This window comes from Gasterosteus aculeatus, chromosome 12 (genome assembly GCF_964276395.1).
Source record: "Gasterosteus aculeatus chromosome 12, fGasAcu3.hap1.1, whole genome shotgun sequence".
In the NCBI taxonomy this organism is placed as follows: Eukaryota; Metazoa; Chordata; class Actinopteri; order Perciformes; family Gasterosteidae; genus Gasterosteus; species Gasterosteus aculeatus.
The window spans coordinates 1,243,163-1,269,587 of NC_135700.1; the positions used below are offsets into that span (position 1 = coordinate 1,243,163).

General features: G+C 42.5%; 1 protein-coding gene and 1 long non-coding RNA gene across 3 annotated transcripts in view; both read right to left on the reverse strand.

Moving 5' to 3' along the window:
- Nucleotides 1–26,425, reverse strand: part of LOC144385327 (uncharacterized) — a 100,944-nt gene that overhangs the window by 72,242 nt on the left and 2,277 nt on the right. The window lies entirely within an intron of this gene.
- LOC120811450 (uncharacterized) lies at nt 13,919–25,896 on the reverse strand. Of its 2 annotated transcripts, XM_078085401.1 has the most exons (7): nt 25,786–25,896; nt 25,521–25,610; nt 24,530–24,574; nt 23,090–23,473; nt 22,062–22,184; nt 15,361–15,451; nt 13,919–15,260 (listed from the first exon to the last, which is right to left on the reverse strand). In XM_078085401.1, exons 3-7 carry the CDS (start codon nt 24,570–24,572, stop codon nt 14,792–14,794), a joined length of 1,110 nt encoding a protein of 369 aa, XP_077941527.1. In that variant the 5' UTR covers nt 24,573–24,574; nt 25,521–25,610; nt 25,786–25,896; the 3' UTR covers nt 13,919–14,791. The 2 variants fall into 2 exon arrangements, with proteins under 2 accessions (XP_077941527.1, XP_040022723.2); XM_040166789.2 differs by lacking the exon at nt 25,786–25,896 and having other exon boundaries at nt 25,521–25,627.

Sequence of the window (26,425 nt, forward strand, 5' to 3'; positions counted from 1 at the left end):
TATGGTTGCTCTGAAATCTTCTATGACCTCCTCAGAAAGTAATTCTGGGTCACCGTGCTTGGCTTCTGTTCCTAGCGTGAAGATATTTTTCCAATCCAGCTTCCGCTTCTCCAGCCAATTTCAGCTAAGGAGAGCCGGCCTATTGCCTTTCACTATGGTGAGAGTCAACGTCGCTTTCTGATCACTAGGGGTGGGAATCTCTTGGCACCTCACGATTCGATTCTGATTCAGAGGTCAACGATTCGATTATAAACCGATTATCGATTCTAAACTGATAAAACGATTATCGTTGCATCTCGATTTTCTAAATTTTCTCAAATCTGAGTTTGCTACTCAGAGGTTGCTATAATCACTTCCTACTTTATTTGATAATTAAAGAAAATCAACAGATGAATTACCTTCTCTAATTTTTTAGAAGAGAAAAAAAATCTTTGTCACAAATATGATTTTCTATCAACAATGCAAGAACCAATGCAGCTTGGATTTCAACTCAATATGGAAGTAGCCTATGTAAAAAAAATATTAAAGCGCGTAGAAAACACCTTCAAGCTCGAGCAGAGACTAACCTCGCGAGCGAGGAAGTTCACGCTCCGCGAGCGAGCAAATATTTCGCGCGAGATTAAATTTTGCTCGCACGAGACGGACTTTTGCTCACGCGAGACAGCCTTTTTTTTATATTTACTTCAATGGCTCCATCCCCACTGGATGCAGACTGTAAAGACTCCGAATTGATCATCTTCTCCATCTACACTCAGTGTCCACATACTTATACATTATTCCGACATGCTCTGGAAATATGCCCTGTCTTGGAACTCCTGCGGTGAGTGTATCCCTCCCCCACAAAGGTAGTATCTCTGCTCATGCCACGGTTTGCGTTTGTTTGGATGCCATTTCCATTGCCTATCTCACATGATCGTTCAAATGTTAGCTCTCTCTCTGCTAGCAATTTTCTTTGTATCGTTTCAGAGGCCAATCCACTAGACAAGACGGTCTCTTCATCCAAGAGCGTTCCATACTCTCTTTGACTTACTGCCTTATAATCAGTGACTGATTCTTCTTCCCTTTGATCACGTCTTTGAAAACTGAACCTCTGCATGACCAAGTGCTTTGGCTGATATTATGATTTTAATGGGTCAGTCAGCACTACATACGTCAACCCTGAGGGCTGGTTTGGCATTACGTTTTTCAGCAGTCCATAAGTTTCAGGCCCCACAATTAGCGCCGTTTCCTCTGTCTTGCAGTTTGGGAAAAATCTCCGCTTTTTCTTCACAGTTCCTCGTATCGAATCCTCTCACTGCAGACCAGTCATCCTCGTTGCCAATGCGATATCTTGGTGGGTGTATATTAATCACTTTAGACGGTGGTTGCTATCACGGAACATGATACCACTGCATCAGAGGACTGCATCAGCCTACACACATCTCCCGCTTAGGGAACTGACTAGCTTATGCTTTACACTACACACGTCAAACTCACGGGCCGCGCACCGGAGTGTGGACGGCCAGCCGGATGACTTTGCTATTGTGAGGGATGAGGGACGAAAGGCTGGACGTGTCTTTTAACAAAAAAAGTTATACCCCGTACCACATAGGCCATTGTAACCTCCTCTCCAACAGCATTTGGACCATTGGTTTCATTTGGAATTGGTGCCCTGGTATGTTAAAAAACTCAACTTGTCAAAAGCTTTACCCTCGATCATCCCCACTTAGGCCCCAGCGCCCACATTCCCCACCATCAGTAAGGTCATGGGCAGTACTTATGGTCAGCTGGGTTGGAACAGTACAAGAGAGATAGACACCATCCGAAAGGTTTAAATGAAGTAAAGAAATGTTATTTTCCCATACCTCAGGTAACTCTGTTCTTGAGGCAGCTGAAGAAATTCAACCTGCCAAAGACGATGATGGTGCACTTCTACACGGCCATCATCGAGTCCATCCTCTGCTCCTCCATCACTGTCTGGTACGCTGCAGCCACAGCCAAGGACAAGGGCAGGCTGCACAGAGGGTGATCGGCTGCAATCTGCCGTCCCTCCAGGACCTGTTCACTTCCAGGACCCTGCCGTGGCCCTGCTGACACCTGCTGCTGCCATCATCATCATTATTATTTTAAATATTAATCATATTACTGTCATCATAAACCAACATTACCGTGTCGTAAAGTCTTGTGATCTCCCTCCCCACAGGCTTCTGTGGATGGTGGTTCTATGTGATGGTGGTTCTATTTGATGGTGGTTCTATCTTATGGTGGTTGTCCCTGCAGTGGTCCTGCCATGCGCCTGGCTTGCTACTCCTAGTTATTAATAATTATTATCACAATTATGTATTTTACATTGTTCATCCTGTACACAAGGTACAGAATTGTAGTCTGTCGATCCCGAGAGTGGGATCCCTCCTCTGACGATCTCCCTAAGCTTTCTTCCCTTTTTTCCCTCTTAGAAGGGTTTTTCATTTGTTGGGGAGTATTTCCAGTGCCGATGTGTGGGTTGAACAGAGGATGTTGTATGTGTACAGACTGTAAAGCCCTCTGAGGCAAATTTGTAATTGCGATTTTGGGCTCTACAAAATAAAATGAATTGAATTGAAGTCAAATTCCTTGTATGTCTAACATATTATGGCAATAAATGTTTCCTGATTCCTGAGACTACTTCAAATATCAATTTAGCACTGAAACACTGTCTGCTAATAGAACTGTGCCAATATGAGGGTTTCGGGACACGTATGTCCCTCTGGGACAAATGCATCATTTTGTCATTTTGGCTATGCAAAATAAAATCAATTGAAAGTTAAATCGAAAAGGAGATAGGGGCTACCTTATTTACCAGCTCCTCCCATCACTGAATATCACAGAGCAACAGCACAGCATACAGAATATTAAAAACTTAAAGCTTATCGTAAACTGGTCAAGAATCAGCAATGTCGCTAAATATAAACACAATGTCTGCTTTACATTGTGCTGTAGTATAACAATAATGAGACCAAACGCTTTTGCACCCTTTTTTGTTTAGCATAGTATCAATGCCTTGGTCAGCTGACGCTCTGTCACAATAACAAGGTAAGGGTTGTTCTACAAGGAGACAGAACACCTGTTATCATTACCAATTGAACAAGATGATTTTGTCCAATTTTGTCATAGTTAACGTTTGATCTATGAACATGAGCAGGTTTTTGTACATCTTAGTTTTTTACAATTGCTTAAGCACAATTTTGAAAACGGGGCTCAAGTTGTCAAAACACAACACACAATTCATACAAGTGGCACCTCAAATCTTTTGCAAAATGAAACACTTCATTCAAAATTATACAATCATTTATAGATTTCCGTCACTGTATGCCACACACATGGTTGATAAAATTGGACCCTGTTTGAACTAGTTACACACTGCTGTGAACATTTTTTAACACTTTTACACTAACTATTCTTTTCTAATGATATAACCTGCTAGATTTTGTCAGATATTTTTACAGTAGACAAGAATATGAATAAGAATATGTTGACCAAACACAACACCAGTACTGCACACTAATGAAAATATATATTTTATTTCTCCACATTGTATGCATGTCTACGTACGCTACGTAAAGGTTGCATTTTGAGAACAGATTTCAAGCTGAATACTGTAAACACAGCAAATACATTTGTAGACACAAAAGAAAGCATACAGCAAATGAAATACAGCAAAAATAATTCTTAGGCATCATCTCTTCGCCTAGCTGGATCGGGCCAGAGCACTTCATCCACATTGCAGGCTACATTCTCTCTCGCCAGACAGCGAGGGAAGAATCTTCTTGAATGGCGAATCCATCCTTGCACAGATCCTGCATCAATTTGGTTGTACGCCTCCTCCATGGCTTGAATGAGGGGTATCCTGACATAGGGCTGGAGATCGTAAACCTTCCACCGCCATGCAGAGAAAAACTCCTCTATGGGATTAAGGAAGAGAGAGTATGGTGGAAGGTAATGAACTGAAATGATGTGTGCTGTTGAAACCAGTTTTGGACCAGAGTAGATTGGTGAAAAGATACATTGTCCCAGATGACAACATATCTCATCTGCTCTGCCTCCATCTGGTCTTCTGGTGTGACAATGTCATGTAGTTGGTCTAAAAATGTGAGGTGTGGTTTGTGCTGTATGGATCTAACTTGGCATGGCGGTGGAGGACCCCATTCTGCGTGATTACGGTGCACATTGTGATGTTACCACGTTGGGCCAGAACATGCAGAAAAGCTCTGTGGCCGATGATGTTTCTCCCTCTTCTTCTAACCTTAGTCAGGTGAAACCCAGCCTCTCTATGAATATGAATTCATGCCGGATTGCATCAGCATCCATTTGCAAAATTCTGAAAAAAACAGAACATAGCGCATTGTAGTTTACAGTAGGCCTACTGTAATACATATAGGCCTTTTGATGCATCATTGTACATGTAGGTTTTGTGTGAAGTGCCTTTGCACTTTACATATACAGTCCATACTGTAGTAGATGTTGTTTTGTTCAAACAAACTGTACTGTATCCACATTGAACACACCCGGTGAAAATCCCACCAAAAGTGTACATTTCTGTACTTACCTCAACATATTGCAGGTTCTTCACTCTCTCTGAATTTCTTTCAAATGGCACTTTGTACAATTGTTTCACCTGTACATGATGTTTTTTAAGGATTCGTCCCAGTGTTGATATGGAGACCTGATTGACGTTACTGAAAAGGGTTTGGTGGATGGATTTCATATAGCATTATTGGCTAAAACCATGTTTATGATAGCTGTCTCTTGTTAGTCTGAGAATATTCGGCCCCTTCATCCATGATGTTGTCGGGCCTCAGTCCTATGTTGAACAATCAAAATGTAAAATGTCACAGGCCAGACTTTTAGGCATTGTTTCAATCATGGACTGCAGTGAATGGGTACAAAAAATACTCATGTAGTGCATATAGGCTGCATTTTACTGTACTGTAGAGAGTAGAGAAAAGCAAATCTCCCCGGTGCTCTTGGCGAAATGTCCGTATTAATGACGCAACAGCATATTGGCTGAGGTTGGGCTGAACTCGCTGTCCAGCCTCTCTCAATGTTGCCCCATGGTTCACAACCAATGCTGCTCGAATTTCATTGGATAAATTTGACCCTCTTCTTCTACGGCCTCCAGGTCTACCTCTCCCCCTCCCTACCACTCTTCCTCCACGGGCTCCCCCTCTCATCCTCACTCTCCCTCTTCGTGCAACATTATGTTCCATTTTTGATGAGGACAAGTACACTGATCTACTGCCTTTTTAGAGTGTTTACACCTGATTGGTATGTTTACAATTAGGCACAATGAAGTGCTTGCACACCTGACGCCCGGGTTTGATCAATGTGTTGCATTTTTCAAGGCAGTGTCCAAAAAGGCAATTAGGTGACATAATCTAAAATTTCTGTGTCTAATGTAGAAAAGTGTGTTTAGTGATTTGCAAAACACTGTGTGTAGTATTTTGCAAATTGTGTGAGGCTTAGAATGTGCTTATAGTTGTGCAGGTCAGGGCTTCTGTTTGCTTCTTGAGTGTCATGTTTCACTAACTGTGTGTTATTTGACATTTTTGTGTCTAAGCAATCGGAAAAAACTGTAATACATGGACGTATAAGCAGATCTCATGACCATTTGTGAGTGATGCCTGACACCTGCTGTTGGAACTTAGGAAGTGTTCACCATAGAAACAAACAAATTATACATGTGCAAATAGGCCAATTCACAGAAATAAACTAAACTGTGAGAACACAAAAACTTAACAGAAGCCTTGCAGAATACAGCTTCATGTTATTTTAACAATATGACTGCATTCTGATTTCCTTTCTTACACTGATGCACAGGTCTCACATACCTCTGGGTTCTATGATGTAATGTTCCAAGGCTGGTTTTGGTTATTTACTGGTCACCAAAAGTAAAACAAAAAGAACTCAAAGAGACTTCAACTGGGATCGAGCTAAAATCAAGAGCAATGCCATGAGTCATTACAGCGGCATGGGGGATTGGCACAGGAGACACAATGCACACAAGGGGAAGAAGAATGACGAAGCTGAGTGGACGGGGCAGGTGAGTTGGCGAAGTGCAACCAGGGGAAACACACACATAGTCTCATGTCTGTTTCTAACAAGATGCTACACTATGACACTTATAAAAAAAATTAAACAGCATTAGAAAGTGTGTAATCAAACTATTTTATAGTATTGTGCTTAGTCACAATACATTATTACACAAGTCATTATTATCAATGGAGTCAAATGGAAATAACATTATAGCAGACTTTTTCTGAGTGACGGTTGGAAGAAGAACATGAATATCCGTCTATGTCCGATCATTTTAGGTTGTGGTTGTGTAAACACAGCAGTGGAGGATGAGGTTCAGATTCAGTTTTTATTTTGTCAAACATGTAAATGCAGCCCTGGATTGACTGGCGACCAAACAAGGGGTGTACCACATCGTTCCCCCGATGTTGGCTGGGATTGACTCCAGCCCCCCCGACCCTGTAAAAAGAATAAGCTGCATAGCAGATGACTGTGTGATGTATATGCTTGGATAGGAACTAGTACAAAATATTGGATTCATACCCGGCAATTTTTCTTCTTGCACTTACAGTAAGTATATTGTTGTTACGAGTTATCTTCACACCACCTTGTTCACTTTACTTGCCTACAGACCTCTGCTCTGCACAACAAAAGATTTAACCCCAAAACTCTCATCATTCTAATGAGGAACAAGCTAGACATGGACAGATACAGGCTGGTATTTGTCCGTGTCTGTGTTCTTCCTTTAAAGATAATAGGACAAACATAAGAACCAAAAAGTAAAAATCCCCAAAATGTGACCCTGTTCTACACATTAAAAATGTATTTTACATTACTGATGTAAGCAGGCTGGGGAAATGTTCGGCATCAACGTCCTTATGTGCAGACTGTTTAGTTCAGTCCTGAGAAAATGAGCTGAGCTTCTAATCTCAGTCAAATAGTACATGTTGTAGGGTAGGGGAGTTTTGTACCTTGTTCTCAAAATCAATATAGTATCACTAGACTCAAGCCTACAGCCTACAACCTAATCCTGTCAGGATCACAGAGATACAGGGTTTTAGTTTAGCAGCTGACCACATCATGAACTAGTAGTGACTTTCAGCTGAACCAATGTCAGCAAGAAGCAGCGCGAGAAACTGCTGGAACTTATCCAGCGCTTGGCCAGAGTTGACAATGATGGGGTAATGGCCCACAAGGTCCTCAACCTCCTTTAGGAACCTGGCGCATGGCGACGACGAGCCTGTCGACATCATGGGCCAGGCGCTTGGTGCTCACATCCAAATATTAGTCTGCATCCAGGTTAACAATTGTAGCACCATTTTAAAACTTTTTCAACCTGAGGCTGTTTTTAGGTTGCACAAAATATTGCATACCCATGATAAAGTGATAAGTGTTTTTAAACTACTTTTTTTGAAAAGTTGAGCTCTGCTAAAATTAAAACACAAACTTAACTGTGTAAGAAATACAAATAATACAAACATATAACAAAAAATATGTACAAATGAATCAACTGAACATACTGTAACGTACCTGTTAATAACAACGGACACAAAAAGACTGTGGTTCACGTGCCTAGGAGGGCGACATAGAATTGGTGTTAGCTTGCTAAAAACGGATATTAATACAGACAATTAAATGTATACAAAACATATCTCTAACATAATAAAAACAAACAACACCGAGCACGGCACCACTTCTTGTTCTTCTTCCCTTTTAGTTTTGAATGTCGGATCGCTAGGTGCACACCGCCACCTACTGTACCAGAGTGTGCAGATCCAACCAGAGCCTACGGCCTAGTCCCGTCTCTTTTACATATTGGAACAGTCAGAGGTGTTAAGTAATGAAGTAACACTACTTCTACTAATACTTCTACTACTTTGGCTTGTTTTCATTCCGCCGTATCATCTTACACACACACACACACACACACACACAAAAAAAATCTATCCAGATAAACCGCGTCACCTGGATAGAGTGAATTTGATTGTGAATTCATGAGAAGTATAAACATATACCATTCCGACACCTGTCCTCCAAAATCATATCAGGTGACGCCGGGTGCAAAAAGAGGGCGGGAGAAGGATCTTTTTCAAAACGGCAGGTTGGGGTGGTTGGTTCCTCCGGTGGTCGGTGGTAGAATCGTTTTTCTGAACGGCATAAGCCGATCTCAGTTCGCTATCTAGCGACCTGGACCCGCCACCTCCTCATGCAAATTCCATGTAACGTTAAACGAGTATCTTCATGACCATGGGTTTGCCGTAAATGTAACCCCCACCGGAAACGCCTCAAACTTACTGCCGAGCACCCGAACACAGCTCTCGCTTTGGGCGTACAGGGATTGGATGGCCCCAAGTTGGGACTCCTGCAGCACCTCCCACATTATCTCTCGGGCGACCTGGGGCCTCATTTCTAAACGTTGCGTACGCACAAAAGAAGGCGTACGCCGCTCTCTACGCAATAATTGGTATTTATAAAAAGCAAACTTCACGGAAAAATGTGCGGCCCTTCACGCAAGCTCGGACCCATGCGTACGCACAAAAACGGGTGAAATGAGAACCGTCGGCAAATGCAAGAAACACGCAAACGTCTGTGAAAGTGTGTAAAACTAGACTGTCAATGCCAATACTCCCTCTCATAAATAACACGAACACCCGTTTGATCGATCTGCAGCATAAAAACAAACAGAAATACAAATTAACACATTTTCAAAAAGAAAAGTGAAATATGTTCTGCAATAATATTGGCATGTTATGCAATTCATCCTCAAAACACAGCTGTTGCTTGTCAGATGCAATTAAATGGAATAAAACGCCATGATGCATCACAATGCGTAATGACGCTGATGGCTGATCTTGCGCTCTTAGAAGATGTGGCACATGGAAGGATTGGCGCTGTAGTGCAGCGCACCATCGGCCTGTTTAAAGGCAGATGGCGCTGCCTCGACTGCACTGGAGGGAGGTTATTTACTCCTGAAAGGTGTGCAACATCGTGCTGCATGTGCTGTGCTACATAATGTGGCACAGCTTCCAAACGTGCCTCGACCCCCTGACGCCGATGGCCGTGTTGGCCCAGACCCTGTCCCCGATCCCCAATCATTGCCGCCAGTCTCTCATCAAGAGGGGACAGCTCCGGTGTCCCCTTTCCACCACCCAGGTTAGACACACCTTGGCAATGGCGCTAAACGCTTTTTTGCATCCAACTTGATGTCAGACCATTTTTTCTTTATTTCGGCCACGGTCCGAGGTTGTGAGGCTGCAGCGTTGCTCTGCAACCTTTTGCCACTCAAGTGCCTTTTTGGCATCAGTGATGTCCATACTGTGCCCTCCAAAAAGCATTTGACTTCTCCTTGATCATTTCCACTTCACACTGAGTGAAGTTACGTTTCTTCGTTTTCCTCTCAGTGTTTGTCATGATTTCGCAATCGATGAATATTATTTTGTGGGCGTTGCACAGACTATATATGGGCAACTATGGGCGTGACACGAAGCCACAAAAACTGCGCCGCATTTAGTGATTGTCATTTATTAAGGGAAAACTGCATAGGACGTGTGTGCGCACGGTTTTATAAGTCTGAATATTTCTGTGTGTACACACGTCCTACGTTTCATCGGTACGCCACTTCTGGCGCAAATCCTACGCAAGGTTTTATAAATGAGGCCCCGGGTCATTCGCCTTCTCCAGGTCCACAAAACACCTCTGGGAAACCATCAACTTATGGTGGTGGAGAGGTGTGTGTGTCCCTATGAACCCTAGGGCTGTGTTGTCTGGAGCCTTGTGCTCCTGGGAGGGTTACCCTTGTCAAAGTGGTCTCAGGCGAGGGGCTCTGGGGATGTGGAACGTAACCTCTCTGGGAGAGAAGGAGCCGGCGCTCGTGCGAGAGTTGGAGCGTTGGATCTGGTGGGGCTTACCTCTACGCACAGCCTCTGTTCTGGAACCACACTCCCGGGTAGGGGATTGACTCTATTCTACTCCGGTGTGGCCAATGGTGTGAGGCGCCAAGCGAGTGTGGGGATATTCACAAGTACCCGGCCTTTTTGGAGAGCCTGAATGGAGTCCTGTATGGGGCTCCAGTAGGGGATTCCATAGTCCTAGGGAAACCATCCAAGCTGTCTACAGTAAGGATGGGACCCTGTTGAATGGCAGACTGGGGTGGTGGTACCTCTCGTCAAAAAGGGGGACCGAAGAGTGTGTAGGAGCCGCATTTAAGTTTATGTCCATGTATTTAAATAACTTATTTTTGTTCTTTTTATTTGTGTTAAAAGCAAAGTGTGCCCCCTACAGGAGAGGCGGGCGCTCCTATAAGTTGGTGCGAATGGCGCATAGTTGGAGAACAATTGTGGTGAGAAACGGGTTACGGCAGAAACCGTCTTTGACCTCGGTCTCAGTCATGTGACTACACTTGATGGTGATTGGCATCATCAGGCATCCACATCGTTATAACTCATCTTGCTTTCATGTTTTTTTATTTTCAAAAAATAACAAGCAAGTAAACAAGAATTTCCCCCTGGTTTTCTGTTCAGAGGCAAAGCCGCGAGTCAACTGGACCCGATCTCCCGGCGTGGTTAAAACGATAGGACGCATAAATAGGGGCCAAAGGAAACACCAAAGAGAGCGAGTTTTAGCCGCCACAAAGTGTGTGCCAATTACAGGGGTATCACACTGCTCTTCCCCGGTAAAGTTTACTACAAGGTGCTGGAAAGGACGTTTCGGCCAATAGTCGAACCAAGGATTGAAGAGGAACAATTTTTCCTCCTGGTCGTGGATCGACGGACAGATATATTTTTGCCCCCGATATTACTAGGAGAGGGGCAGAAAATGCCCCCATAATGTCCTCCAAAGGTTTTAGTTAACTTGTCAAAAATATCTTAGCCGTAATATCCCGCCCCAGTTGCCATAGAATGTTTTTTCTTCTCGCCTTGACGGATGTTTCGTGTGCGGGAAGAATCAAACATTCTTTAAAAATAAAAAGGAGCGCTTCTTGATCAGATCTGTGATTGTGCGGAGAGCAAATCCAGCCTCCGTCACCATCTCTGGCTCAAAAGAAAAAATCCATGCACCAATCGACCATCGAAAAATGGAAGATAGCTTAGGCTGAGGTGGAGGAAGACGACGAGAACTACCCGCATTTTTTTGCAAGGCTCTCGAGGGACTCGAACTTGACAATGACGAACTGCCAAGGTGCCAACGTCGTTGTCCACCAGCACCGGCAAATTTTTCTGCTGACTTTATCAAGTGGAGTGAAAACAATAAAGACTATGTGTCCTTCCGTTACCAGACGACCGAGCAACGGACCGCCTATGGTGAGTGATAGCTAAGTATTCATTATAAGTGAGAGATGGTTCTCCTCTTCTCATAAGTTACTGCCATCTTGTGGTTTACAGCCAATCTCCTACTTAAAAATACAATTAATTGCAGTTGACTCAAGGTTAAAATGTTTTGTTCTTTGTTTTTACAGAAGCATGGGTTAATCAGCTCAATAACAGAGAGCCAACTGTGACTTTGAATCAGATGCAGAAGACAGTGTTCTGCAAAATAGTCAAGCTGTTTGACATTGCTTTACATATTGCTCAACACGGAATGACAAATGCATATACAGGAAGCCCAAATAAGTATATTTATTGTCTTTAACAGGTTAAATGTTATTTCATAAAATGTCCCTGGTTGTCAGTCAGCAGGGGCAAAAATTCCACCCTAAATAACATGTCAATTTCCTACCCTGCACAAAGTACACGTACTGAGACAACAAAACGCTTCACTGCATTTATCCCATCTCTTAGTGGGAGCATTAGGGGTTAGGTGTCTTGCTCGGGGACACTTCGGCACAGGACATGGGGAAGCTGGGGTTTAAACCAACAACCCCCCCCCTCTGTGACTAGACCAGCGGTTCCCAAACTTTTTAGCCCACACATCTACATCCCAACCTTGTTTATGCACCTCCAAACCCCCACCCCAATAAAAAAAGGAAAGAAAAGAAACAGTGTCACGATCCAGCGCTCCCCTTCCCGGGAGTACTGAGGCCTTCAATATCTGGTCCCCAAACTCCCCCCTGTTTACTGTCCAATTGGTCTGTCCCATTTTGTGTTGGTTTGTTCCACTGTGTCTGTCTGTTGTGCACGCCCACTCATCCCTACACACCGTGTCTGGTTCCCCATCAAGCTGGTCTGTATGTATACCCCTTATCCCTCTGTGTTCTTTGCGAAGTCTCGTGTAATTGTTATCACATCCTGAGCGTTATTTGGATATCCTGTTTTGTACTCTCGTTGAAGACCCCTTTTTGTTCCAGACCTCGTTGCCTCCTGCCTGATCGCTGACTGTACCTTTGTCCTTCTCCGTGCTCCTGGGCCCGGTTTTTCAAAAGTAATCCACTCGGATTTTGGATAACGGATTGGATCAAATGTTGAAAATGGATTTTTCAAAAGGAAAAACTGATTACATAATCGGATTAGATCACGTAATCCAATCTTGGTTTTGATCCGGATCGAACCTTTAGTTTGGGTTTTTCAGAACTTTTTTGTAGGATTTGGATCACTTATTTATTCATAAGGTTTTAATTTTATCTGTTCATCCGTCAGGCTACAGTGATTAGGTAGGCTTTAACGTATTCAGCCTTTCAGTATAGGCCTACAGCAAAGTAGAAAGAGTTTGGCCTCATAAAATAATCCCCTAAACAGCTAAACAGCAAAAACAATACATTTTATTCTGTCACTAATTGATATATATATTCATCGCAATTGAAAATATTTTTGTTTTTAGAATATTTATTAGTGATTGACAATAATTACAGAATAACCAAAAAAATGCAAAGAATGGCAATCACTGATTTTTGAAATCCAAAACAAATCCAAATCAGAAATAGTGTCTAACTATTGCGTCCCTTGTTGCACGTCCTGTTTGCTTGTTCTAGAGGAACAACTGACTGACCAAACTGCAGCAAACCAAGGCCAGACTTGAGATCCGCCTCCTAAAGGCTACGCTCAGACAAGCTGGTCTCTCCACATCAGATGAGGAAGTCTGAAATTATTGTGGAGTATTTGACATTAAGTCTTTTTTTTAATTCAATACATCTATATTTGAATCTTGTTATAAATATCCTCAATGTACAGTGTTTGTGTTGTAGGTCTCAGATGAGCGGACTGGAAGAGGATGGAGTAGGGTTTTTCTTGTTTTTAGTTTTTTTTAAATGTGTGTGTTTTCATTTCAAATAAAAATAAACTTATATTGACCCCACACTGGCTATTCTACGTGTTGCTCTTTACATATCTGTAGTTTGTGATTTCCTATCCTGTTTGAGCACTGGTTATCCAGATTTGGTGATCCTGAAAAGTTCCTGTCCGGATCAGATTGATCCAATCCGATGTTGCTTTGAAAAACTGGCTCAAAAGTAAGCTGGATTACGTAATCACGGATCGCAAAAAAAGGATTACTAAATCCGGATATATTTTATCCGGATTTAACCTTTTGAAAAACCGGGCCCTGGATATCGACCTCCCGCCTGTCTTTTGGATACGACTAAGCTTAACCCCTCTATACCTGTTCTTCATTAATTCTGCGCTCTGCGCTTGGGTCGACTCCTGTCTCCTGTGATGCATTACACAGAGCCTATTTATAGCTGCAATAAAGTTGGACCAATGAAAGAACGGTTTGCTCATTCCTGGTATTGTTATCTAATATTTAGATGACTGTTGGATCTTGCAGTGTCCACAAAAACCAAACGGGGGCACGAAGGGGCAAATGCATCATTGTATCATATTAATCCCGAATCGGAACAACAAACAAACTATAGGTGGGAAAATACCCTGAAACACTGCAACAATGTTTCAATAAATTACAGTTACGTCACTTTTAAACCGAAATAAGGATGGCTATGGCACATGCACAGGCTCAGAGGCAGATTGCATCACATTTAATTTACAATTACCATACATAGCAGTTACATTAATTAAAATTAAAAATGTAAAGTTACAAATCACAACCCGATTCTTCCCTCTCTCTGTCCATCTCCTCTCATGACTGATGGTTGCAGATGTCCCCCTGACAGTTTCCCGACTTCATCCAATTTAGCATATTTATATGAATGTTGCTGAATGAATGAAGTTAGCTGTGGGCTGACGTTAGCTGCACAAACCAGGCTAATGCTGGCTTGTGTGTACGTGAAAAGAGGAGCTCAAATGCATTTATTTATTAAACATGTGGGTTTGTTACAAAAAAAAATTTCACACGTTTTTTTTCATTTTTTTTTCATTTCATTCAATTCATGTTGCTATTTTGTGTAAAAATCGACTTATAAATATATATAGGTAGACCTATAGGTAGACCAAACCTACAATTCCAGCCCCATAGTCAGCTACCATTGGGGGTAGAATCTACCCCTTGAGGAAGGCTGGCATGTCATGAATAGGAAATCATTTTAATCATTTAATATTGCTGAATCTTTATTTTCTTCAAATATCATGTAATATTTTAGTTAATTCATGAGTGAAAACGCATGGTACATCTCTTTTAACATTATGCCAACATTCAAATTTTTGGATTGTTTTGAATCCATCGACAGTACATGTGGTCATAACGTCAGGGGTTCAGGGATTGATTTAATATGTTGAGTGTCGGGAGTCTAAACCTAATGCTTTGTAACTTCAAAGCAGTCAATCAAAGTTGTACATGCTGTTAGCAACATGAGGCGGAGCAGTGGGTGATGAAGGGTTAAAACATATGAGAGGCAAGTGCTTCTGCTTCTGTCCTGCTCGTTACAGGAGGACATTATTCACTCCATGGTCTTCTCTGCCTCATCAGCGGACAGCTCCTCCTGTTTCTCTTCCTGATCCTCCTCCTGTTTCTCCTCCTTTTTCTCTTCCTGATCCTCCTCCTGTTTCTCCTCCTTTTTCTCGCCCTGATCCTCCTCCTGTTTCTCCTCCTTTTTCTCGCCCTGATCCTCCTCCTTTTTCTCGCCCTGATCCTCCTCCTGTTTCTCCTCCTTTTTCTCGCCCTGATCCTCCTCCTGTTTATCCTCATCTGCTGCGGGATCTGAGTACAGGCAGGATGTGTTGCCGTCTTTCCATGTGACCATGATGTTTCCTGCTTTGAGCTCGCTCACTTCCCCGTTGTTTCCCGTCATCAGCCTTTCAAGTGATGGTTTGCTGCTGTCATCTCTGAGCACTGAAATGATCCGCAGCGCCTCACCTTTAACAGAAACAGCAGCAGCTGCCTTGTACTTTGCGATCTTCTTTCTATTCCTGTGGACAAGTTTAAAACTATGTCACTGAAGGGTCTTCAAAATATCCACATTCATATTTATACATATTATTTTGCCAACATGAAGATGTCATTGTTTACTTGCTGGCCATGGTTCCCATTCCCAGGAGCAGAAAACCAATAAGAAGGCAGACAAAGGCCAGTCCCAGCAGCACAAAAGTCCATGTGGTTGCTGTAACGGGAAGAAAACTGCTGAACAAACAGTTTCACCCGACTGGAACACTGTGAGGAGTAAACATATGAACCAGGACTGCTGGGAGCACACAGAAAATAAGAGGCGAGGTCAGCTCACAAGTAACACAAAACACTAAACTGAACTCGCTAACCCATTGCCAAACCTGGGGCCGTTAGGGAGAAGCCATCCTGCTTCCAGAACTTTCCTTCTTCCTTGGAGTTTTACGGTGAATCACATCCAATGGAAGCTTCTGTTTTGCTGAATAAACCCTTTCAACCACATGAATGACACCCAAGTACCCAAATGCTTAAGAACCATGTTTTGTATATTTCAGTGATAAATTCCTGCTATGAGATGTACTGTAAATTATTGTAATGACACTAATGCTGAACTGGAATCTGAAAAGAAGAGGTTCTACCTGTATTAGGATCTTTAAATTAATCTGTGAATACTAGGGTAACGTTGTCTGCAGCTTGAGTTTTGTCAAAATTATCTGACGCTAACACTGGTGAATTCTTATCTATGTGAGGCGCTGTTAAACACCTCACCGTCTAGCAAATTTTCGCTCCATCGAATAGTTGCTTGGACGTTGTTTAGCGGCAACGTTACTTCTATTAGCGTTAGCATTAGCTTAGCAGCTAACCTGGTGATGTCTTCCCTCCCTGCCTCTCCTGCTCTTTCTTGCTCGGTGTGTCACATGTTTAGCTATTCCTCTGCCTCCCTTACCGATAACGGTACATGTAAGAAGTGTAGTATATTTGATAAATTGGAGGCGAGGCTTAGTGAGCTAGAAGCACGGCTCCGCACCATGGAAGCTCAGTCGTTAGCCGCTGTAGTTACCCCGCCCACCCCCGTAGCCGGTGCGGGCCACATAGACGTAGCGTTCGCTCCTGCTAGCCGTCCCCCGGCAACCCCCGAGCAGCCGGGAGGCTGGGTGACTGTCCGGAGTAAGCATAAGTCTAAGTCGAAGCACACGGTTAACCACCAACCACTTCACGTTTCAAACCGCTTCTCCCCACTCGGCGACACACCCGCTGAGAAGCCAACTCTGGTGATAGGTAGCTCCATTCTGAGGAACGTGAAGTTAGCGAAACCAGGGACCATAGTTACGTGTATACCGGGAGCCAGAGCGGGCGACATTGAGTCTTATCTTAAACTGCTGGCTAAGGATAAACGTAAATACAGTAAGATTGTAATACATGTCGGCGGTAATGACTCCCGATTACGTTGCTCGGAGGTCACTAAAGTTAATGTGGAATCGGTGTGTACATACGCTAAAACAATGTCGGACACCGTAGTTTTCTCTGGCCCCCTCCCAAACTTGACAAGTGACGACATGTATAGCCGCATGTCGTCATTCCGCCGCTGGTTGTCGAGGTGGTGCCCAGTAAATAATGTGGGCTTCGTTGATCACTGGAAGACGTTTTGGGGAGAGCCTGGTCTGATTAGGAGGGACGGCATCCATCCCACTTTGGACGGAGCTGAACTTCTTTCTAAGAACCTGACCCAGTTTCTTAGTGGACTTAATCCATGACCCAGAGTTCAGACCAGGGAGCAGAGTCGCAGTCTTACACACTTCTCTGCGCTTCAATCTGAGCAGTCACTCAGCATAATGAACCCTATAGAGACCTTGTCTGCCCCACGGACACACTTATCTAAGTTAAAGGTAAACAACCGAGGAGTTGTAGTAAATAACTTAATTAAAGTTAAAACTAATAATGCAATAGTGCAACAAAATAGGAGAATTAAAGGGGGTCTTTTGAATATCAGATCTCTGTCATCTAAAGCTGTTTTGGTAAATGAACTAATATCAGATCACCATGTTGATGTATTTTGTCTTACTGAAACGTGGTTGTTGAATGGGGAATATTTCTGTTTAAATGAAGCGACTCCTCCGAGTCATGTTAATACTCATATTCCCCGAGGCACAGGCCGAGGGGGGGGAGTGGCAGCTATTTATGACTCCTGCCTTTTAATAAACTTTAAACCTAAGGTGGATTGTAACTCATTTGAAAGCCTGGTTTTCAGTCTTTCGCAACCGACCTGGAAAATAATCCAGCCGGTTCTCTTTGTAATAGTGTACAGGGCCCCAGGTCCTTATTCAGAATTTCTTTCTGAATTTTCACAGTTCTTAACGAGTTTGGTCCTTAAAACGGACAAGGTAATTATTGTGGGTGACTTTAACATTCATGTGGATGTCGACAACGACAGCCTTAGTACTGCATTTCTTTCATTGTTAGATTCAATTGGTTTCTGTCAGTGTGTAAATAAACCAACTCACTGTTTTAACCACACTCTCGACTTGGTTCTTGTGTATGGGATTGAGATTGAACATTTAACAATTTTTCCACAGAACCCTCTCCTGTCGGACCATTGTCTGATAACCTTTGAATTTCTACTATCAGAACCACCTCCTCCTGCCAAAGGTTTCTACAGTCGACGCTTATCGGATACCGCTGTAGCCTTATTTAAAGAAGCCATTCCTTCTGCTCTAAGTTCAGTGCCCTGCCTCAAGATACAAGAAGACTCCTGTGAAAACCTCAGTCCGTCTCAGAACGATAATTTTGTCGATACTGCTACAGGCTCTTTGAGAGTGGCACTGGACGCCATTGCTCCTCTGGAAAGAAGAATAGCAACAAGAAGGAAGTCTGCACCGTGGTATAACCCTCAAACACGGAACCTAAAGCAAACTGTGCGGAAGCTTGAACGATTATGGCGTTCCACCAAATCAGAAGGATCTAGGCTAGTTTGGCAAGACAGCCTTAAAACGTATAAGAAGGCTCTCCGTAACGCAAGAGCATCTTATTACTCATCATTAATAGAGAAAAATAAAAACAACTCCAGGTTTCTCTTCAGCACTGTAGCCCGACTGACAGAGAGTCACAGCTCTGTCGAGCCGTGTATTCCTTTGGACCTCACTAGTAACGACTTCATGAATTTCTTCAATGATAAGATTCTGACTATCAAAGAGAAAATTGATGGTCTCCTGCCTTCAACCAGTGCCGACCTGTCCTCCTTGGATGCAGCAGTGGGCCCTGATGCCTGTTTGGATGCCTTCTCTTCCATCAACCTTGATCAACTGACTTCTTTATTTTCAAAGTCTAAATCTTCTACTTGTCTCTTGGATCCGATTCCGACCAAACTGCTTAAGGAAGTTTTTCCTTTAGTTAGCACATCCTTATTAGATATTATGAATCTGTCTTTGTTGACAGGACATGTACCACAGTCCTTCAAGGTAGCTGTAATTAAACCTCTTCTTAAGAAACCTACTCTTGCTCCAGAGGTGTTGGCTAACTACAGACCTATCTCCAATCTTCCCTTCCTCTCTAAGATCCTTGAGAAATCCGTCGCAAATCAATTATGTGACTTTCTACAAAACAATGCTTTGTTCGAGGATTTCCAGTCAGGATTCCGAGTGCATCACAGTACAGAAACAGCACTGGTAAAAATTACGAATGATCTTCTACTTGCATCGGACCAAGGACTCATCTCTTTTCTTGTCTTGCTGGACCTCAGTGCCGCATTTGATACCATAGACCATTGTATCCTGTTGCAGAGACTAGAACATTTAATTGGTATCAAAGGAACTGCACTCAGCTGGTTTAAATCCTACCTATCGGACCGATCCCAGTTTGTGCTTGTAAACGGTGAATCCTCAAAGACCACCAATGTTGGTCACGGAGTCCCACAAGGTTCTGTACTTGGACCGATTTTATTTACCCTCTATATGCTTCCTTTGGGCGATCTTATCAGGAAACACCGCATAAACTTCCATTGTTATGCAGACGATACTCAACTGTATCTGTCGATCAAGCCAGAAGAGACGGACCAGTTAGTTAGACTCCAAGAATGTCTTGGAGACATCAAAACTTGGATGACCGGCAACTTCCTGATGCTAAACTCAGAAAAAACGGAAGTTATCCTGATAGGCCCAGAGCGCCTTCGAAGCCAGCTGTCGCGTGATACAGTTTTTATGGATGGAATTGCTCTGGTACCCAGCAGCACCGTCAGGAATCTGGGAGTTCTCTTCGACCAGGATATGACCTTCAACTCGCATATAAAGAAGACTTCAAGGACTGCCTATTTCCATCTACGTAACATATCAAAAATCAGGAACTTCCTGTCTCAAAGTGATGCAGAAAAATTAGTTCATGCGTTTGTCACTTCCAGACTGGACTACTGTAATTCTTTGTTATCAGGCTGCTCTTGTAAATCTCTTAAGCCTCTCCAGCTGATTCAGAATGCTGCAGCACGTGTATTAACAAGAACTAAGAAAAGGGATCATATCACTCCTGTATTAACTTCTCTGCACTGGCTCCCTGTTAAATCAAGAATAGATTTTAAGGTACTTCTCCTCACCTACAAGGCACTTGCTGGTGAGGCACCGTTGTATCTTCAAGAGCTTGTAACACCGTATTGCCCTACAAGGCAACTGCGCTCCATAGATGCTGGGTTACTTGTTGTTCCTATGGTTTTAAAAAGTAGGCTGGGGGCCAGAGCCTTCAGTTATCAAGCTCCTCTTTTGTGGAACCAGGTTCCACTTTCAGTCCGGGGGGCAGATTCGGTTAGCTCTTTTAAAGTAAAACTTAAAACGTTCCTCTTTGATTCTGCCTATAGTTAGGGCTGGCTCAGGTTAGTCCGGACCAGCCCTTAGTTAAGCTGCTATAGGCTTAGAATGCCGGGGGAATTCTTAGGACACACCGAGCTCCTCTCTCACGCTCTCTTTCTACCATAATTCAAGTTTTATTAATGCACATGACTAATTCAGCTTCTTTCCGGGAGTTTTTTTTGTGCTTTCGCCCCTATCAGGTCTCCATAGATCGTGGTTCCTTCGGGACCCTGGTCCTGACACCTACCGTGGCCATGCTGACGCCTGCTGCTGCCATCATCATCATCATCATCATTATTTTAGATATTAATCATATTACTTTACTCATAAACCAACATTACCCTCTCCTAAAATCTCTGTGCTCTCCCTCCCCACAGGATTCTGTGGATGGTGGTTCTATCTGATGGTGGTTGCCTCTGCAGTGGTCCTGCTGTGCGCCTGGCTTACTACTCACAATTACTTGAATCATTTCTGTCATAGGAATCGCATGTATTATACATTGTTCATTCTGTACACATGGCATCCATTGTAGTCTGTCCATCCCGGGAGTGGGATCCCTCCTCCGACGTTCTCCCTAAGGTTTCTTCCCTTTTTTCCCTCTTGTAAGGGTTTTTTCATTTTTTGGGGAGTTTTTCCTGTGCCGATGGTGGGTTTCGGGGCAGAGGATGTCGTATGTGTACAGACTGTAAAGCCCTCTGAGGCAAATTTGTAATTTGCGATTCTGGGCTATACAAAATAAAATGACTTGACTTGACTTGACTGGTGTTGTTGATATCGATACTGTAGCAGTGAATGTTATTCAATTTAATGTCATATATCTGGAAAGTGTAGCCCTGCCCCATGCAAAACCGTTCTGTTTGGCCCTTTCATTTTTTCAACATGGCAGATGCACCTTTGGTGTTGGATGATTGTTTCCAGAATGTCCTTACAGTCCTTAATAGTTCAGTGTTAACGGTTTGCATCTCATAAGCAGCAGTAGCCGCCTCCTACCAACTACTAACAACTTGCATCCCCATGAACATCTCTCTTGCACTTTTACATGGTTTAGGCTCTTCCCCCTGGTCTCCCCACGTCCTGCTTCCCGCTCTGACCCTATTCATCATTCATCAAGAGGAGATCTTTAAAGATGAATAGGAGAGCATTGGGACCAAGTGTGTCCCGTCACACACTTGGTCCCAATGCTCCTGAGCAGGTGGCTGGAATGCAGGATACTTACAGTGCATGGAATCAGAGCGTTGCTGAAAGAGGCCACCTTACAGATGGTGACTGTGGGTCTAGTGTTCCATCTACAGTGCTGGATAGTTAGCTGGCTGTTCTTTGCAACAGCAAACTTCCTTTTTTTCCTGTAAAAAGTTGTAAAGGCTACGGGCTATTTAAGAGTTACATGAATTTTATTAATGAAACTAGCAAAACATAAAAATAACCCTTATTTGAATCATAACATACCAAAATAAATTTTGATTAGTTTTTTGAATATTTGTTTTACACGTAAATGTTTCTCTTTATAATGAAATTGAAATGTTGCTGTTTGTTTCTGTTTCATATAATGTGTGGAGACGGACCCGGATGTTCCCTTAGAAAAGCATGCTAAATCAATCAGTTGATCTTTATCCTTCGTCTTTTCTCTTGTATAGTAGACATTTAGAAAATATTTCTGAGGAAGCTTAACCCTCTTGTTTGATTGCAGTGTGGAGTGGGCACATTGTTGATCCTTGTAGCCGTTGGTTGAAAATAAAATCTGCCACAACTGCAGTTCTTCCCAACCAAATACCTGAAGGGGCAGTAATGAGGCCGTCACAGCTCGATACGCCACTCCATAAAGCTTTATGCTTTCTGAGGTGTTTTTAAACTGTAATCAGCTGCCCTCTTAAGGACTTGTTAGCTCCACCAAGAAGGTTGTGTTTTGTTTTTGGTGTACTGGACTTTTGGTCATCAGCACTACAGAAAAAAAGGAGTGGGCCAAATTTGATCAAACTTTGTGGACCATGCAGCACTTACGGTCCTCAGTGCGATAATACCAGCGGAAGTATTCTCTCTGTTCGTCCGTCATGGCCCCCGCTTTGCCTGTCTGCTGCTCTGTAGCCTCAAACTCTTCTAGATCATCAGATGCCCTCTTGGATCCTGGAAGCATAGCGTCACCGATTGTTAAAGACCACATTACACTAAAGCTAACTTTTGTCATTCGTAGCCTATTATGCTTAATGATGTGTCCAAAAGCTTTTGGTTCAACCAAGTCAATTCAAAACAGCTTCAGTTTGATGTTTTAAACAATTTGTTTCAATATCATACAACAGTTAGTCAATTCTGTTGCATCTCAGGCCTCCGAAGTCAAAGCTTAAGACAATAAGTCTAGCTTTGAATATCTATTTTATACAACACCATATTTTAAGAATCTACACAATGTTCTCAAATCATCTATGTTAGGCAGGTGAGCCGATGACAAGTCCCTTGTAAGCGAGGCAGTTAGGCTGGATTTGTTCCTACTTTTGGGCAGATAGGGGAAGAGAATGTGCAAACATAACACTATTTCTCTCTCTTACTATTTAGTGTTGCTTCCAGCTGTTGTCAGAAGCTGTAAAAGGGCACACAACACGCTCAGCAACAAAACAGCAGACAAACACAGTTAGATTAGCTGGTGAACGTAGTGGAGCATTTAGCAGCTAAATATGATTCCCTCAGGAGTTGATGAAGACCAAAAAAGCTAAAAGAGGAATATTTCACCTTTGTGTTCTTGTCAGATGGACAATAACAAAAGCTTGTCTCTGTAATGTGAATATGTAAATAATCACCTGTTTGTTTAACATAAATAGTTAAAAGGTGATCATATATTGTTCATTACTTATTTGTGCAGTAAACAAGTGTACACAATACATCCGTTATTACAGGGTTTAAGAGAAATGTCTGAGATGCCACACAGCAAACAGTGATAACTCTACCTCATTTCAGTCTTTAAACCAAATATGGAATCTAGAAATCAAATGTGCCTTTTACCAATCTCTCTTCTTCTCTACACCACACTGACTTACTGAGCTTCTCCTGGCAGATGTCTCCTACATCCAGAGATTTCCACTTGGAGAGTTTGCTGTCGTGGGTGAGAACCAGACGCCAGCCATCTGCTGACAGCAGCGTTGATGTGTTCCTGCTGACCAGTCTGCCTCTGTCACAGTCCCACAATAATCCTGTTGCATCTACCTCTGATCCCAAGCAGGGCCGAGTACCGAGAAGTTGACTCTGCAGGGCCGACAAACATCTGGACGATCCAACACACATCAGCTTGCTCCGATCAATCCAGATCCACTGCTGAGACTCTGAGTCCACATTGCACTTTTTCAGCAGGACTTCCCCCGTAGCTGAAGATTCCGCCAGACACAGGCTGCTCTGGGTGTTGTGGATCATGAACGCTCTCGCCCCTGCAGGTGTTGTAGAGTAAAAGATTTAGATTAATCTATTTCATTTATTTCATTTAAAAGGGACCATGTACAGTTCAAACATAAATATTTACATGTTATATTTGATGCACTGTACCAGATTATAGCTTTAGCTTATTTGCATCTTGTCCCATGACAGGTCATGACAAGGATGAGACTAACAAACAGCACAGCGGGAAGTCTTTTGTGGTTTTTAAGGAAATAGATGATTGACCAAATGCAGTGCGGCCAAATGGAATGGTGCAGTCCCGTATGCATGATATTCTTGAGGATGGATAAAAGTTACTGAGTAGCTTTACATCAAGCGACGTGGTGGAGGAGGGGCCAAATCATTTAAAATTTTAAAGGCCATACATACATTTTAAAAATAAGTCTATAGTTCTCGAGGCTTGGTTAATTGTATTTCTTCAGTACGCTACAGTGATGAAAGTCCACCGGCTCTGTGTACAAAGTTATACCCAGCTGCCTCCAACATGTAATGCAATATGACATATGGGAAAGGATCATGGCATGTATAAATATCTTTTAGTTTTTGTTACGTCTGAAATTAGCCAAATTGTATTTTATGGTTTTAAACGTTCTTTTCTTACAGTTCAAATTTTGATCTAGTATCAGGACAAGATATTTAACATCAGTTCCCAATGCATTTATTAGTAATCCAGCAGTGTATGCATATGTAAACAGTGGCATCTGTATACACTTGCAGTTCTACATCATGACACTGTTGAGTGAGATCACTGATATGTAAACTAAAGCAATAAGGTACGAGAGGCTGTACTTTCATGTCAATAATGTTACAATTCAGGGGTTTTGTTGGGCCTGACACGTAGCCGGAGGCATCATGAATAGTAAGTAAATAGCTGCCTTTCAGCACAAAATAGTTTTGTATGGCATTGCAGTAGCGTACAGAAAGTGTACATGTGGCTGTTGCTATGCAACTGATCTGACACCATATGACCTGTTCTGAACCACAAAAATTACCTGTAGCATCTTTTGTTAATGTATTTCCAAATTTGTCTAAATGAATCACAGACTTACCCAACAGGAGAGGGAACAATATGATCCAGGCACCAAACAACATATCTGAAGAGGATAAAACATGTTCAATCAACGAAATGTCCATCTTATCATTAAATTAGCAACCTGAGCAAAGTGAGGTCATTTCTACAAGGTGACATAGTGGCAGGAGATTTGCTCCTCTGGGTGTACCCAGCTGGACCGCATGAACATTCTCTTTGGACAGAGTTTAGTAACTAAAGTTAAACTGAAACAATATAAGTGAGGTGCACATAGATTACCCTATTAGGCACTTGCTTCTATGTGGGGTTTTTATGCTGATGCAGGTATCTGCAGATGGTCCACATGGACCCTTGCTCACATGGTGAATCACTACATTTAGATCCCGCAAATCAAAGCACACGGAACGTTTTTATTGGCCGCTGCATGTCTCTCTTACATGAAATGTTCCTCCGTCCAGGACCAAAGCATTTAGTCACATTGTCCCTAATTTTATTTTTATACACAGTTATGTTATTTTATCGAGTTTTTAAATGAGTTGTTTTCTATTCAGGTTTTGTTTAGAATTTTTCATCTGGCACGTTATTTGTGTGAAATTCAATGCTGGACATTATTTTTTAGATTCTTCATGCTTGGTGACGGTGGAGTCCTCTATTCCATGCATTGTCAATACAATGTATATTTTCGTAGTAGTAGTAGTAGTCTATGGCTACAGTTAATTCTGGGTCTTGTGCATTGAGTAGCACAAGAGCTCACCACACCATGCCATAGCATATCGTAGATATACACTGCACACCATGATGAGAGTATGAAGCAATGCTGTGAAATCACACTAGCACACAAAGGTAGAGCGCAGGTTAATATGCTGTGACTTAAACCACAATGTCTCCTCTAACAAAATGTTTTATTTACCAGCTAGTAAAAGTCATCAACCCAACTGCTGTATTCAAATGTTTTATTATGGATTCAAATCTAGGTACATTATTAGTTAGTCATTTGAATGTGTACTCACTTGTATGATGTCTTGTCTATGGCTGAGGTGAGAAGGACTGTGGAAAATGGATAGATAAAAAAAGTCTTTCCAAAGTTCATGGGGAGGAGCCTGAAACAACAAATGCGACAAACATCAGTGACGGATTGTACTAGACATACAGTTCTGTCTTAATGAGGAAAATGTTGTCTGACAGGATGCAGAGCTGTTGTGGTCTCATGTATAAAAAATCTGTTATTAGATTTTTGTGAATCTGTCAGTTTCATGTGATTTTAAAGAAACTCACTTTCACTTTTAGCCCCAACCCTAACACTAAACTTTTAAAGGAACCGTGGAGCTTTGAAAACCAAGTTCAGACTGTTCAATGTTAGGTCTTTGACCCTGTTACTTGGTTACTGTTTGGACAGCTTAGCAGTAACCTTGTCCTCTCTGTTTGTGAGGTTTTGTGACTCATCGGTCACACACACACACACACATGCACACACACACACACACAGCACTGTAACGTTTGGCTGTTAAAGAGCTTTACTTTTATAGCATAGGTGTGTTTGTGGGGTGGGTGCGGGGGGTAAATAACCTCTGTATCACTGAAGGAAAGGGGAGGAAGTATTTGCATCAGAAGTTTGAGTCTGTTGGATCTGATACATTTACTCAAGTACAAAAGCACAAATTTGATCGATCGTACATGACTTTTCTGTTCATGCCACTGTTTACTTCTGCTTCACTACATTAATATGACACATTTGACTAATACTTTAGATAGAATGTAATGATTTATTTAGATAGCACCTTCAGTAAAAGGTTACTGCTTCAGCTCCTCAGGTAAAGCTCCGAGACTGGTTTCCACCAACTCTTAAAAAATAATCTTTCAAAACAGGATCCAATCTGTAGATATCACTAGTTTTCCTTACACCAGATGCTCCACT

Excerpts from the sequence above, each read along its gene's own strand:
- LOC120811450 (XM_078085401.1), bottom strand. The coding sequence starts at position 24,572 with ATGTTGTTTGGTGCCTGGATCATATTGTTCCCTCTCCTGTTGG. Across the intron at positions 15,452-22,061 it reads GTATTATCGCACTGAGGACC|CAACCACATGGACTTTTGTG; the intron begins GTAAGTGCTGCA and ends TTCCCGTTACAG. Across the intron at positions 15,261-15,360 it reads ATGGGAACCATGGCCAGCAA|GAATAGAAAGAAGATCGCAA; the intron begins GTAAACAATGAC and ends ACTTGTCCACAG.